General features: G+C 36.7%; 1 protein-coding gene across 1 annotated transcript in view; it reads right to left on the reverse strand.

Annotated features, from left to right (window-relative positions):
- The window catches only part of LOC109429337 (tyramine receptor 1), a 297,991-nt gene that overhangs the window by 97,581 nt on the left and 183,900 nt on the right, over positions 1 to 16,510 (reverse strand). The window contains exon 4 of the mRNA XM_062846744.1: positions 13,590 to 13,692. Coding sequence (XP_062702728.1) covers positions 13,590 to 13,692 — 103 coding nt within the window. The remainder of the gene's footprint in view (positions 1 to 13,589; positions 13,693 to 16,510) is intronic.

Genomic DNA, 16,510 nt, shown 5'->3' on the forward strand with positions numbered 1-16,510 from the left:
GATATTCATAAGTATTCCTAAATAATCACAAAAAATCGAGGAATACTCTAAAACTCTTCAAGAATCCTCGAATAAGCTCAGCAAACTCAAATATTCATTAGAATTCCTAAATAATCACAAAATATCGAGGAATACTCTAAAACTCTCCAAGAATCCTCGAGCAAGCTCAGTGAACTCAAATATTCATTAGAATTCCCAAATAATCACAAAATATCGAGGAATACTCTAAAACTCTTCAAGAATCTCGAATAATCTCAGCAAACTCAAATATTCATTAGAATTCCTAAATAATCACAAAAAATCGAGGAATACTCTAAAACTCTTCAAGAATCCTCGAATAAGCTCAGCAAACTCAAATATTCATTAGAATTCCCAAATAATCACAAAATATCGAGGAATACTCTAATACTCTCCAAGAATCCTCGAGCAAGCTCAGTGAACTCAAATATTCATTAGAATTCCCAAATAATCACAAAATATCGAGGAATACTCTAAAACTCTTCAAGAATCCTCGAGCAACCTCAGCAAACTCAAATATTCATTAGATTTCCAAAATAATCACAAAATATCGAGGAATACTCTAAAACTCTTCAAGAATCCTCGAATAATCTCAGCAATCTTGAATATTCATTAGAATTCCCAAATAATCACAAAATATCGAGGAATACTCTAATACTCTCCAAGAATCCTCGAGCAAGCTCAGTGAACTCAAATATTCATTAGAATTCCCAAATAATCACAAAATATCGAGGAATACTCTAAAACTCTTCAAGAATCTCGAATAATCTCAGCAAACTCAAATATTCATTAGAATTCCTAAATAATCACAAAATATCGAGGAATACTCTAAAACTCTTCAAGAATCCTCGAATAATCTCAGCAATCTCGAATATTCATTAGAATTCCCAAATAATCACAAAATATCGAAAAATACTCTAAAACTCTTCAAGAATCCTCGAATAATCTCAGCAAACTCAAATATTCATTAGAATTCCTAAATAATCGCAAAATATCGAGGAATACCCTAAAACTCTCCAAGAATCCTCGAGCAAGCTCAGTGAACTCAAATATTCATTAGAATTCCCAAATAATCACAAAATATCGAGAAATACTCTAAAACTCTTCAAGAATCCTCGAATAATCTCAGCAAACTCAAATATTCATTAGAATTCCTAAATAATCACAAAATATCGAGGAATACTCTAAAACTCTCCAAGAATCCTCGAGCAAGCTCAGTGAACTCAGATATTCATAAGTATTCCTAAATAATCACAAAAAATCGAGGAATACTCTAAAACTCTTCAAGAATCCTCGAATAAGCTCAGCAAACTCAAATATTCATTAGAATTCCTAAATAATCACAAAATATCGAGGAATACTCTAAAACTCTCCAAGAATCCTCGAGCAAGCTCAGTGAACTAAAATATTCATTATAATTCCCAAATAATCACAAAATATCGAGGAATACTCTAAAACTCTTCAAGAATCCTCGAGCAACCTCAGCAAACTCAAATATTCATTAGATTTCCAAAATAATCACAAAATATCGAGGAATACTCTAAAACTCTTCAAGAATCCTCGAATAATCTCAGCAATCTCGAATATTCATTAGAATTCCCAAATAATCACAAAATATCGAGGAATACTCTAAAACTCTTCAAGAATCCTCGAATAATCTCAGCAATCTCGAATATTCATTAGAATTCCCAAATAATCACAAAATATCGAGAAATACTCTAAAACTCTTCAAGAATCCTCGAATAATCTCAGCAAACTCAAATATTCATTAGAATTCCTAAATAATCGCAAAATATCGAGGAATACCCTAAAACTCTCCAAGAATCCTCGAGCAAGCTCAGTGAACTCAAATATTCATTAGAATTCCCAAATAATCACAAAATATCGAGGAATACTCTAAAACTCTTCAAGAATCCTCGAATAATCTCAGCAAACTCAAATATTCATTAGAATTCCTAAATAATCACAAAATATCGAGGAATACTCTAAAACTCTTCAAGAATCCTCGAATAATCTCAGCAATCTCGAATATTCATTAGAATTCCCAAATAATCACAAAATATCGAGGAATACTCTAAAACTCTTCAAGAATCCTCGAATAATCTCAGCAATCTCGAATATTCATTAGAATTCCCAAATAATCACAAAATATCGAAAAATACTCTAAAACTCTTCAAGAATCTTCGAATAATCTCAGCAAACTCAAATATTCATTAGAATTCCTAAATAATCGCAAAATATCGAGGAATACCCTAAAACTCTCCAAGAATCCTCGAGCAAGCTCAGTGAACTAAAATATTCATTAGAATTCCCAAATAATCACAAAATATCGAGGAATACTCTAAAACTCTTCAAGAATCCTCGAGCAACCTCAGCAAACTCAAATATTCATTAGATTTCCAAAATAATCACAAAATATCGAGGAATACTCTAAAACTCTTCAAGAATCCTCGAATAATCTCAGCAATCTCGAATATTCATTAGAATTCCCAAATAATCACAAAATATCGAGGAATACTCTAAAACTCTTCAAGAATCCTCGAATAATCTCAGCAAACTCAAATATTCATTGGAATTCCTAAATAATCGCAAAATATCGAGGAATACCCTAAAACTCTCCAAGAATCCTCGAGCAAGCTCAGTGAACTCAAATATTCATTAGAATTCCCAAATAATCACAAAATATCGAGGAATACTCTAAAACTCTTCAAGAATCCTCGAATAATCTCAGCAAACTCAAATATTCATTAGAATTCCTAAATAATCACAAAATATCGAGGAATACTCTAAAACTCTCCAAGAATCCTCGAGCAAGCTCAGTGAACTCAGATATTCATAAGTATTCCTAAATAATCACAAAAAATCGAGGAATACTCTAAAACTCTTCAAGAATCCTCGAATAAGCTCAGCAAACTCAAATATTCATTAGAATTCCTAAATAATCACAAAATATCGAGGAATACTCTAAAACTCTCCAGGAATCCTCGAGCAAGCTCAGTGAACTCAAATATTCATTAGAATTCCCAAATAATCACAAAATATCGAGGAATACTCTAAAACTCTTCAAGAATCCTCGAATAATCTCAGCAAACTCAAATATTCATTAGAATTCCTAAATAATCACAAAATATCGAGGAATACTCTAAAACTCTCCAAGAATCCTCGAGCAAGCTCAGTGAACTCAGATAATTATAAGTATTCCTAAATAATCACAAAAAATCTAGGAATACTCTAAAACTCTTCAAGAATCCTCGAATAAGCTCAGCAAACTCAAATATTCATTAGAATTCCTAAATAATCACAAAATATCGAGGAATACTCTAAAACTCTCCAGGAATCCTCGAGCAAGCTCAGTGAACTCAAATATTCATTAGAATTCCCAAATAATCACAAAATATCGAGGAATACTCTAAAACTCTTCAAGAATCTCGAATAATCTCAGCAAACTCAAATATTCATTAGAATTCCTAAATAATCACAAAAAAATCGAGGAATACTCTAAAACTCTTCAAGAATCCTCGAATAAGCTCAGCAAACTCAAATATTCATTAGAATTCCCAAATAATCACAAAATATCGAGGAATACTCTAAAACTCTTCAAGAATCCTCGAATAATCTCAGCAAACTCAAATATTCATTAGAATTCCTAAATAATCACAAAATATCGAGGAATACTCTAAAATTCTTCAAGAATCCTCGAGCAAGCTCAGTGAACTCAGATATTCATAAGTATTCCTAAATAATCACAAAAAATCGAGGAATACTCTAAAACTCTTCAAGAATCCTCGAATAAGCTCAGCAACCTCAAATATTCATTAGAATTCCCAAATAATCACAAAATATCGAGAAATGCTCTAAAACTCTTCAAGAATCCTCGAATAATCTCAGCAAACTCAAATATTCATTAGAATTCCTAAATAATCGCAAAATATCGAGGAATACTCTAAAACTCTTCAAGAATCTCGAATAATCTCAGCAAACTCAAATATTCATTAGAATTCCTAAATAATCACAAAATATCGAGGAATACTCTAAAACTCTTCAAGAATCTCGAATAATCTCAGCAAACTCAAATATTCATTAGAATTCCTAAATAATCACAAAATATCGAGGAATACTCTAATACTCTCCAAGAATCCTCGAGCAAGCTCAGTGAACTCAAACATTCATCTGAATTTCTCAATTATCGTAAAATCGAGGAAAACTCCTAACATTCTTCAAGAATCCTCGAATAAGCTCAGCAAACTCAGATATTCATAAGTTTTCCTAAATAATCACAAAATATCGAGAAATACTCTAAAACTCTTCAAGAATCTTCGAATAATCTCAGCAAACTCGAATATTCATTAGAATTCCTAAATAATCACAAAATATCGAGGAATACTCTAAAACTCTCCAAGAATCCTCGAGCAAGCTCAGTGAACTCAAATATTCATTAGAATTCCCAAATAATCACAAAATATCGAGGAATACTCTAAAACTCTTCAAGAATCCTCGAATAATCTCAGCAAACTCGAATATTCAATAGAATTCCTAAATAATCACAAAATATCGAGGAATACTCTAAAACTCTTCAAGAAGCCTCGAGCAAGCTCAGTGAACTCAAACATTCATCTGGATTTCTCAGTTATCGTAGAATCGAGGAAAACTCCTAACATTTTTCAAGAATCCTCGAATAAGCTCAACAAACTCCGATATTCATTAGTATTCCTTATCACAAAAAATCGAGGAATACTCTCAATTTTTTCAAGAATCCTTGAGCAAGCTCTGTGAACTCAAATATTATCCAAATTGATTGACGTATGACAAAATTCGGTAAACATTTGGAAGTGGCCACATACCATGGGGCATAAATTTAGGGTATTGCTCAGTGTATCTGAACAGGAAAGTCATAAGTGAATTGACTTCTAACGAACTTGATTTATTTAGTATTAGTAAGTTGGTTGGCTAGTTGGTATATTTTCGAGCAGTCAAAGCGTGGTCCACTAAACGCACCGTGGGAGCAAACGCAGAGCAACATACAGAGGAGCATCATTGTGAGCAACATAGGGTTGCCATCTTTGGCTAAACGAAGTATGAGATTGAAATAAAACGTTTTTCGGTCGATTTAGGATATTTTCTCAATGGATAATATATTCTGGACTTCCTTGGTTATAGAGTGAATTCCTCACAAACGAAAAATGATCGATTGGCGAAGTAAGCTCTCAACCAATAACCGAGGAAGTTCTCATAGAAAACTAAAGCAGGCTCAGTTCCATTTTGGTCGTTACTTTAGAAAGATGAAAAATATTTTAAAGTGAAATAAAAAACTTTAGAATATGTAAATATTATTGTTAGAAATGCAACTATGCGTGTTATGCGCATGACCAATCCTGGTAACCCTGAACCTCCCCACAATTCCATGTGCTCTTGTTTGTCTGTTACGAGCAGAGAAAATGAGAAAATAATTTCTCTCATATGAGAGAAGTTTCATCCAAATTTTTAGATTTTTACTGAAATGAAATGTAGACTACTAAAAATGTACCATAGTTAGCGTACTTTTTTTTGGACTGAAATGATCATAAGAAATATCCTCAGAGATTGTCGGGACGATTTTGCGATCAAATGCCTCAAATTACTTCAAATATTAGAAACAAGTGTCAAGGTGGCGAAAACAGCTTTTGACAACAGTTTACTCTTTTCTAATAAATTCAAATTTGGCTAAGTCTAAGATCATGAAATTTTTACAGAATATTCTAAAATATATTTTGAAGAGATTGTCTTGTGGAAATTGTAATATTTGGCTTCATATTCGAGATATTACGATTTAAGTTCCCAAAATCGAAGAATTCTCTCTCTCTCACGAGGAGCGTGACCTCAGACCTTAAGGTGGCCCACAGTCATATGAAAAACAAAAATTTCGAAAAATGACAAGTCTTACCTCCTAAATCGGTTGTTTTGGACTCCCAGAAGCTACGTTCAAAATTTGAGCAAAATCGGTTGAGCCTAAGGGGGCGCTCAAAACGCTTGAAGTTTGTATGGGAAAACTGGGCCAAATGTATGCAGAAATTTTCAGTTTTCGAATTTTGCCGCTAGGTGGCGCTGTGAGCGTTCAATAATCAAACCCTTTGGTATTATTGTAGGTTACTATATGCCAAAGAACTTTGTCGAAGACCGCAAAGTGATCCAACGTCTGAGAACAAAGTTATACTCTAGGTAAATTGAGGATAAACTTTATTGTCGTTTTTCCAATACATGTAAAGGAATAATATCAATAATGAAATCTCAATACTTTGCCTCACTTTGCCTAGGGTATAACTTTTCTCACAGCCGTCAGATCACTACGCGGCATTCGACAAAGTTCTTTGGCATATAGTAACCTACAATAATACCAAAGGGTTTGATTATTGAACTCTTACAGCGCCACCTAGCGGCAAAATTCGAAAACTGAAAATTTCTGCATACATTTGGCCCAGTTTTCCCATACAAACTTCAAGCGTTTTGAGCGCCCCCTTAGGCTCAACCGATTTTGCTCAAATTTTGAATGCAGCTTCTGGGAGTCCAAAACAACTGATTTAGGAGGTAAGACTTGACATTTTTCGAAATTTTTGTTTTTCATATAACTGTGGGCCACCCTAATGTTCATATCAAAAATAAAATTTAATGACGTTGATGTAAAAAAAATACATTTTTACGTGAAAGATTCAAAAAGTGTCAATTCTTCATAACTTTTTACAACGATCAAAAATTACCTATGTTTTATAAACTTTTCAAGCATAATATGTTGTTGGTAAGCGTACAAAATTTCATTCAATTCGGTTCACTGATTTCCGAGATATGACAGTTCAAAAAATAGTTGTCTAAAAAATAGTGTTTAACGAGAACGGTTTTAGCTTCGCAAAAGATTAACCAATCGAGCTCAAATTTATACCAATGATGCACAAAATTACTATAAAACCTTTAGATATTTTTCAATGATTTTTATTGCGCAAATCATCAAAGACTTCGATAGTTTTTATCATTATTTTTGTAAGATATTAACAACTGCTAGCTTTTGCCGTTTCAGTGCGCGTTAATGTTTTAGTCAAATGCATCATAGATAAGGTTAGCTAGATGTTATCTTAGAGAGAGATATCAGCAACCCTTGGAATAGGGTGGGGTGGGGTAAGATGGGTCGCCTAAGGATGGATCATCGTAATGTTGTAAATACAAATCGTATAGGATTGTATTCGTCCTCTAATCTTTAATACACTAGTTAGCTATGTCAAAAGTCAATAAAAAGTTTTTTAAATATAAAATATTATGTTAAACAAGCAGTTTTAAAAAGTGATCGATTTTGCGTCGTAAAAAGAGCGGGGCAAGATGGGTCACCTTTTAAGGCTTTTTACGGCGTCATCACCATCGGCAGCCATGTTGGATATGTGGCTCGAAATTTCAAAGTGATAATTCTCAGTTACGAAAGCGAATATTGGTATGAAAAAGTATCATCCCATATGCTCACTCACAGTGATTGCGATGATACTTTTTCAGCTGCGTTACTGCAGAATTATCAGTTTTTTATCACTTCAAAAACGCCACGTCATGTTTCAATGAAATTTTACTATGCACATATTCATTCTCTTTTGCAATACATAATAACAGTATGGGGTCGGGCATGTAAATCTAGGCTAATGCGAATACAAGTCCTGCAAAACAGATGCCTGAAAATAATCTCCAGGTTACCTCATTTGTATCCAACATTTGATCTTTATGCAAATTTATCTCACAATATTTTGCCACTTTTGGGCCTATGTGAATTACAAACACTTCAAATGGTTCATAAAATTGGACATAATAGTAGGACACATTCTAACATTGTTTTGAACACCATTTCACAAACTCGCACTACCAGGCAAGCTGGAAATCTAGCACTTATTCGGGCCGAATCGAATCAAGGGCAACGGCGTTTCTCATACGTAGGACCACTGAAATATAATGCCTTACCAAATGATTTGAAGCTTATCATCAATTCAAACCTGTTTAGATTTAAAATCAAAAAGTACCTCAAAGGAAAAATCAATGATTTCTTACTCTAACCGTTCAAGCCATAACTTTAACTTTAACTTTAACTTTATAATTTATAGTTGAAATTCTGTTATTCTCGTATTTTGTATTTAGTAGAAGTTATTAATGGATCCCTTAAAAGGAGATAATCTCCACTGCGCATCCAATTAATTTACTTTATCAATTTTCCCTTCCATATGTAATTTATTTTTCAAATATCATAATAACTCAGCTCATGTTTATTGTTCCTTAATAAATTTTCGATTGTTGCCAGTTGCAGAGCTGAGCTAGTAGCGTCCATTACCAGGAGTCTCAGGAATGAGGCTTTTGGTATGGGGGAAAGTGGCGGGTATCCATACTGTGTAAACAAGAACTACTAGTAAACATTTTATAAATTTATTTGGAAAATAAAAAACTTTGCTATTTGAGTGGTCCTAAGACGACTTGACTAAAAAAAAATATCATAATTTTATGTTATAATTTTAGGAATTCATTCCGCTTGATTGAGTTATGAGATAGTCTTGTAATAAAAAATAAATAGCTTTTAAATGCTTTAAGAATACGCACACTAAGATCAGCTTGGTATTTTCCCCATCTTTTTACTGAGTTCTCAACAGCAGATTTAACTCGGTACGCTCGGTTCTTTATTTTGCGGATATTCTGTAAATGCGTTACCGAGCTCAGCTAGTAAACTGTCAAAAGTTACTGATGCACGGTAAATATTGTTACTGGTGAACGGTAAATACGATTACCGTGTGTACCGAGACAAATCTGCTGTTGAAAACTCAGTCAAAAGATGGAAAAAATACTGAACTCAGTGAAAAAATTACTGAGCTGGAACATCTGAATCTTAGTGTGCGCTCAAAATTTAAGGTGACCCATCTTGCCCCGCGGTGGTTTATATGGAGATTATATGGAATGTATCGCATAAAAGAAAAAAGGCTAAAAACCATTTTATTTTTTATTTCCAATGAGAGTGAATAATTTTTCAATCAATACCCTATACTTTTGTATATTCATGCTGGTCACCTAACAAAATTATTAACATAATCAAAACATGATTAATGCGTTAGAAAACGGCACTGACCCATCTTGCCCCGCCCCACCCTACTTATCTTTGATTAGTATGAACCTTCCTTTTGCATTACGTTGGCAGCAGCTCGCTGGCGTAGTGCACGGTTTGGGTCAAAAAATGACCCTAATGCCAAAGGAGGGTTAAAGCAGTTGAAGGGTGCACACAAAAGAGGCGTACTATCACGACTATTGTGGTCTTCAATAGTTGATGATCTTCTCAAACATTTACAATCTCAGGGGTTCGAAGTTATTGGCTTTGCAGATGATATAGTCATTCCAGTTCGAGGTAAATATGATTATATCGTCATTAGCATTATGCAAAGTGCTTTAAATTTTGTTTTTTCTTAGTGCGATAGGGATGGGCCAAACATAAACCCTTTCACAACCACTACTATTTACACGAAAAAGAAAATGTGAAATGAAAAATACACTTGTGGAACATTTACATACAGGTAAATACCTTGACAGCAAGCTCAGCGAAACTTTAACTAGAGCAAGCTATCGCTAAAGGTTCATTGATAAGTAAAAGAACTTTTGGAAGGCAATGGGGCTAAAAGCCAAAAATGATCCATTGGATCTATTCGGCAATTGTGAGACCCAGGGTAACCTACGCTATATTGGTATAGTGGGAAAAACTAAAAGAAAAGGAGCTTAAACAAAGCTAGAAAACTGGCAACTTTTTAAATTATTGGTGCAATGAGGAGCACATCCACAAATGCATTGGTTGATTTGTTTTACTTGTTACCTTTGCATCAGTTTGGGCCACTAGAAGCTGAAAAGAATGCGCTAAGGATCAAAAGATCTGTGAACCTCTTGTAAGGTGATCTAGTTGGGCATCTCAGTATTCTTAAACAATACAATGCAATATAATTTCAAATGTTGAATTGTTCGAGTGATTGACACATGTCGTGAAATGTGGGATTTAGGTGGTCCAGATCTTCGTTTATGATCTATTGTGTTTTATACAGATTGTTCAAGACTGAATGATCAAGTAGCAGCAGAAGTTACTGGTCCTGGGACAAACCTATCGATTTCTATGAGCAGGTGGCCCACTCAATTCATAGGGCTAGAACCTTTCTTTTTGTGGGCTTTCTGCCGCATCTCTTAGAAAGGAGCTAAAAGCTTGAGAAATTTTAAAAGTAGATGCCAATTGGAAAAAACACTTCTGTAGCGAAGCAGGTCATTACTCCGAATGTTAAAATGACTCTCAAAATACTACAACTTAAAAAAAAACAGTTCTAGTAGGGTATTGGTTCCCTTATTAAGCATGTGGCTCCCATTTTCATCCTACGAAAAACAAAGGATTGAAGCGCTGTTTGTTTTGTTTCTTATTTTCGTATTTTTTGTTAGAAGTGAGCACCCATGAAAACAAAAAGAACGGAGTCAATCGGTGCCGTAATCGCTTGTTTTCGAATAGAATGAATAAATATGGGAGCGTGAGATTACTGATGGCACACATACCCTATTTTGCTGTTGGAAAGTAAAGAATAAGCCACCCTAGTATGTACTCTAAAAATTGGCGTTTAATTTATGTTATAGTCCTTCCGTTCCGCAGTGATCCTGTGTTATTTATGCAAAAATGATATTCAAATATCTCACATTCATGCACCGAAGATCTAAATCTCAAATATAATCACCAAATCATCATCAATGTTTCCGAGCTCGCTCGGAAGCATACGTTCATGCGCTGAGCAAATAGTCCCATTTGCTTCTGATTCGTTCCTTCTCGGAAGGAACAGCAAGAATGATATGTGCTAGCAACAAACCATCTCATCTTAAATAAGAGCGAAAAAAATCTATCTGATTTGGAGCTCCTGTGCATCCGGTAGGGGACATCGGGATAACACGCACACCCTGAAGACCGACGAGGATGACTTCTTATCTGATAGGCAACAGTTTCGACACTACAAAGAAGATGGAAATCTGTGTAGAAGAGCGTAGGTCAGTTTGTTAACGCACACTATAAAGCGAATGGGGAGTCATAGGTTCGAGTCTCACCAGATCTATACATTTTTGCCGTTCTAATTTGTCCATTATGAACTTCAGACTTCAAATTCACTCAGTCAAATAGCTTATGACCCTATGAATTTCATAAGATCGCTCTATGGCACAGAATCGATTCTCAACTTGTTTTTTATACATATTAGTACACATTTCTACCTAAAAACTCCTTTTATCAGGGAGATGTATGAGGTGAGTAGTTAAACACTAGCGACGCGTTTTCAACCGATTCTCCCTGCCAGCGAATCGGCATTGAGCAATGCTAATGCACGCCGCATAATACGTGACTATCTGGGTTTTTCTCTTAGCTGCATGCTCTTTGTGATTACATTTTCATCCGGAATCAATGCATGGGTCGATGCAAGATACCTAGATGCCTGATGATGGAGAGTGTATGCAAAAACTATAGTGTTCTCTAGAAGGCTAGAAGTTTAGTTTTGTGGTCCGATAGCACCGAAGAGATTGGGTTCAATTTCAAACGACGTTACCATGTGTTCTGTTTAAGTTGAGCGCAGTAATTCCTCCCTAGAGCCCTTTGCCAAAATGTACTATGTCTTTGACACATTAATGACTAATCCAATTCGCCTGTCTTCATTCTTTAGTCGGATGTACGTTTCCGCCATCGTCTCCAATTTGCGAGCCATAACATCAATACCATCAGCGAAACCAAGCAGCTGAACGGACTTCGTGGAAATCGTCCCACTCCTTATCCCTGCTCTCCTTATTACACCCTCTAAAGCATTGCTGAACAGCAAGCACGAAAGACCATCACCTTGCCGTAACCTTCTACGAGATTCGAAGAGACTCGAGAGTATCCCTGATACTCGAACTACGCACATCACTCGATCCATCGTCGCCTTGATCAATCGCATCAGTTCATCCGAAAATTTGTTTTCGTGCATGATCTGCCATAGCTGGTCTTAATCGATTGTATAATACGCCGATTTAAAATTGATGAACAAGTGATGCGTGGGTACGTTGTATTCGCGGTATTTCTGCAGCACATCAATCCAACCTGATATTGTCCCACGAACTCTCTTGCAACCGGTGATAGACGGTGGCATAAAATTTTAGAGAGTTTCTTGTAGTCAGCGTTCAGCAGTGTGATCTACTCAGGGGTGGAAACGAAATCTGCAAGCAAGCGTTGGACTGGAACCTATGTCCTGGGAACTTAGAATACTATCGTAACAACAATATTCTGAGCCGATTGAGAATCGAGCACTTGACCGTCAGTATGGTTTTGCTGAATACCCGCACGTTTACCATTACGCCTACATGGTCCCTACTATGTATTGCAACAAGTTATCCCACAGAGCCCTCCAAAGGTTACACTCTGTTTACGCTCAATTAAACGCGATGTTGTTCCGCTTGACGCAATCGATACATCATTAAACTGGATTGTTTGCAATTAAAATCGAACGATGGGTCCATTACAGAAGAGCGAAAAAAAAAATCCCTACAACAGGCAACACCTAAAGCGATTCCCGATGGTAAAACCCATCATTGCGGCTGCATCATCAGGTCGCTTTTTATTCCCACTACTAACTGGTCCATGAAAAAGCATGGTGGCGTGAAAAATTGTAACCGTACTGCACTGGGGCTGCAGAGCGTAGAGCAGAGCAGAGCAGAGCCGAGCAGCAATGAATACCTACACCGAGCATCGGCGATATTTTCTTTCCCGTTATAATTAAATGTGTTTTCCAAAGCAGAACAAAAAAGGAAAACATTTTTCAAACCAACAAACATATACGATCTTGTCTGTTCGCTAGATTGCGCGAAGGATCGACGGAAACAGGGTTGCCAGATATATTTTTTGTGAAGGTTTGTTATTGGAGAAGTTTTACGTGAAGTACCTTCGGCAAATGCAAATCGAGTAAAGTCCTTAATAGAGTGGAATTGAAACGTAAAACTATGCGTAATTATTCGATTTCCAGAGCTAAAGAGGCTGATTATCGATAGCCTACATCTTTTTGCTTCCATCTAATGAGGTATTGGTAAAGGTAAGTCGGAATATCTGCAATGATTGACTGTTTTCCATCTGATGTGACGGGAATTAGCGCATATGACGAAGTAAATTTCTGCTCTACCACATTAAAACAAAACAACTTTGGTCACCTTAACCTACTACTGAACGCTCGACCTGACACCGGCATGCATGCACGCTCTTTGTAGTGGCGCACACTCTCCAGTTTTCCCTTACAAGGAGCGGACCTGGTGTGATGGTTAGAATACTTGACTATCACGCCGAGGACCTGGGATCGAATCCCACTCCCGACAAACTCACAAAATGTGGGTTCTTCCTTCGGAAGGGAAGTAAAGCGTGGGTCCCGAGATGAACTAGCCTAGGGCTAAAAATCTCGTTAATACAGATAAAAAAAAAAAAAAATTTTCCCTTACAAGAGAAAACTATTGAAGCCAGAAAGGAAGCACCACAGCAGGTACTACAACAGACACTACAGGCACACATGACTTACCTATCTATACTAATTGCACATAAGCTAAGTATTGACGCCGTACACAGTAGAACATCTAATGAGATCCATATATCACACAGTATCCATCCGAGCGGCCACGATCCTGTGAAAAGAGAAAAAACAAACTTATTGTAAACAGTGCCTGCAACAACAACAAAAGCAAACCAACACGGAAATGGGTGCAATATAAAAAGGAAATAAATGAGCTGCCTGCAGTCCCAGTTTTTTTTTTTGTTCGCCCGGTACTTGACCGACCCAACCAACTGACCGAACCACTGCACTGTCATATAAGACTAACGGGGCTCACGAGCTTTATGGCACACTCTTGATGGTCATTGTTTATGGCCAATTTAAAGGTTTACGTCATTCTGTTCCCCATGGTGTATGGAATCACTCTCGTGAGTGATACGGGTGGGTAGTTAGTGTCTTTCTGCAGATTACAATTCAATTGTTTCGAGAGTGATGGATGCCGTTGTTTACCAATATATGTCAAGATGATGTTTGATGGACCTCGGGGAGCAGGATTTGAGGCCATTTAGTTTCAAGTCATTCGAATGTCCCAATGCTCGTCACTGGGAAGTTCTTCCAAACCTTCAACACATATTCATCGAGCAGAGTTTCTGCTGACGTTCTGATTGACAGGCGGCTGACATTATCGACGTCAGGACCTATCGTGCCGCCATTTTATGATAGCCAAACTGCGCCCAAAGCTCTCCGTCATCAACAATGTACGGTACCGGCGACCGCCACGGAAAAACCTTGAGCGACTGAAACAACCGGATGTCGCCTCAGCATACGCGCGGAATCTCGAGGCCGCGTTGCCAGGGCGAGGGCGAGGGCGAGGGCGAGGGCGAGCTCGATGAGGCCCCTCTAGGTGACTTCTGGAGTACAGTGAAAGCAGTCGTCAACGACACGCAGCCGAGAGCACCATCGGATACGTGGAAAGGAATCTACGGAACGAATTTCGACGAAGAGTGCAGAATGGTTTTAAAAGATAAGAACGCAGCGCGGGCGGTAATGCTGCAGCAAGGGATCCGACAGAACGTGGAACGTTACAAATAGAAGCGGAAACTGGCTTTTCGGGCCCGTATGAAGTTGATCACCAATATTAACTTCTTTTCCCGATCAGCCTAGATACCCAACTAACAATCACTCATTTAACAGGCACCATTATGACGAAATAATTCAGCATAATGTTGTATAACATTTGAATTATTTTCACTTACAACTTATGTTCGGGTTTTGTTCACACAAATTTGAAGAAGTTGTAAAGCATCATGTTGTGCACCAACTTAATTTTTTGTTGTTAAAAGCGTTTTATAAATATACAGGAAAGCTTTTATTAAGCTTTGGCAAAAATGATTGAAAATAAATAAAATGTAAAAATGTTGAATTCGCGCGAGAGTAATTATTCGCTCTCATGTTAAGAACACCTATTATGAAATAAGAATTACATATAAAATTACCTTAATCCGGATTAGAACTCGAGACCTATCGATTGCCAGCCGCATGCCTTCCTATCTGCGCCATCCTAGAGATGGCGATTTACAGCACCCAAAGCAAAACATCATCTTCCCATGACTCAATAATGATCACTCCTGAACTTGTGTTCAGCAGTGGTGAATTAGCACAGCACGTCTTATACTTCAACTGCTGTTCAGCCCAAAACACGTGTTTTCCATTCTGATTTCGCTGTCAGTATTTTTATCGCACGGTGAGAAAACTTGTATCGAATGCGGCCAAAAAGTGTTGGTCCGTATTGAAGAAATTGTTTCCAGACGTATTAATTGCGAAATGAGTGTTTTTATTTATATTATTAAATATCGATCTTTATAAATGTATGGCAATATGTGGTGCGGTATGGTCTTGGACATGGTGCATTCACAAGGTAATCTGCTCATACTCAGTCGAAGATCCGTTAAGCAATTTATTTTATTTATGTTTTTGTCATGGAATCTTGATATTATGTTTAACAAATAGTGCATAGGGATGTTTAGGGATACTTGAAATGGGTCGACTTCTGAATGTTGTTTGGTTAGGTTTTTTTTTTCCTGTTGGGTACATTTTCCACTGCGACCAGTTTTTTGATCTATTGTGGACGGCCCCGTTTTAATGCTTTTGCCCATATCAGTGTGTCATATCACTATGAGTTTGAGTGATTTCCACTTGCTGACTGTAGGCATTATCCCAGTACGGTATAACAGATCGAATGAAATGTATTACCTTGCTAGGAGAAGTCATCCATACATCTGATGGTTTTGTAAAACCCTTTATCGAAAAATTTGCATCTTTGTTGGAAAAGTGCTTCACAGGTACATAACAAATGTTCAGAATCCTCCTTGTCCCTATTACAGAAACGACAGGTATCATCTTCGAGTATACATAGTTGTTTCAAATGGTATTTACTTGCACAGTGCCCTGTTATAAGGCCACAAAAAGTATTCAAGTCTTTTTTTGACAGGCTAAGAAGTTTTTGAGTTATAATTTTGTTAGGTACTATAAATCGTTTCGATTGTCGTGCTGCTGTCGTTTTTTGCCAGGTATCATCAATCATCTTCTTTTCCCAGTTCTTTAATTCCATTTTGAAGGTACATTCTGCGGCCCCACAAAATGGCTCTGGACCTAGGAAAGAAGTTGATGACCCAAGTCTTGCTAAACAGTCTGCTTTTTCATTACCTTCAATTCCACAGTGCCCAGGTACCCAGAAAAAGTTTACTGAACATTTTTTAGATACCTTCTGTAGTAATTGAATGCATTCCCAAACTAATTTAGAAGTACACGTAAAAGATTTTAACGCTTTTAATGCAGCTTGACTATCAGAAAAGATACATATGTTTGCATTTCTATAGTTACGTTTTGAACAATTATAGGCACATTCAATAATCGCCTGTATTTCTGCTTGAAATACAGTTGGCCATCTG

Source organism: Aedes albopictus, chromosome 1, assembly GCF_035046485.1.
Source record: "Aedes albopictus strain Foshan chromosome 1, AalbF5, whole genome shotgun sequence".
NCBI classification, from domain to species: Eukaryota; Metazoa; Arthropoda; class Insecta; order Diptera; family Culicidae; genus Aedes; species Aedes albopictus.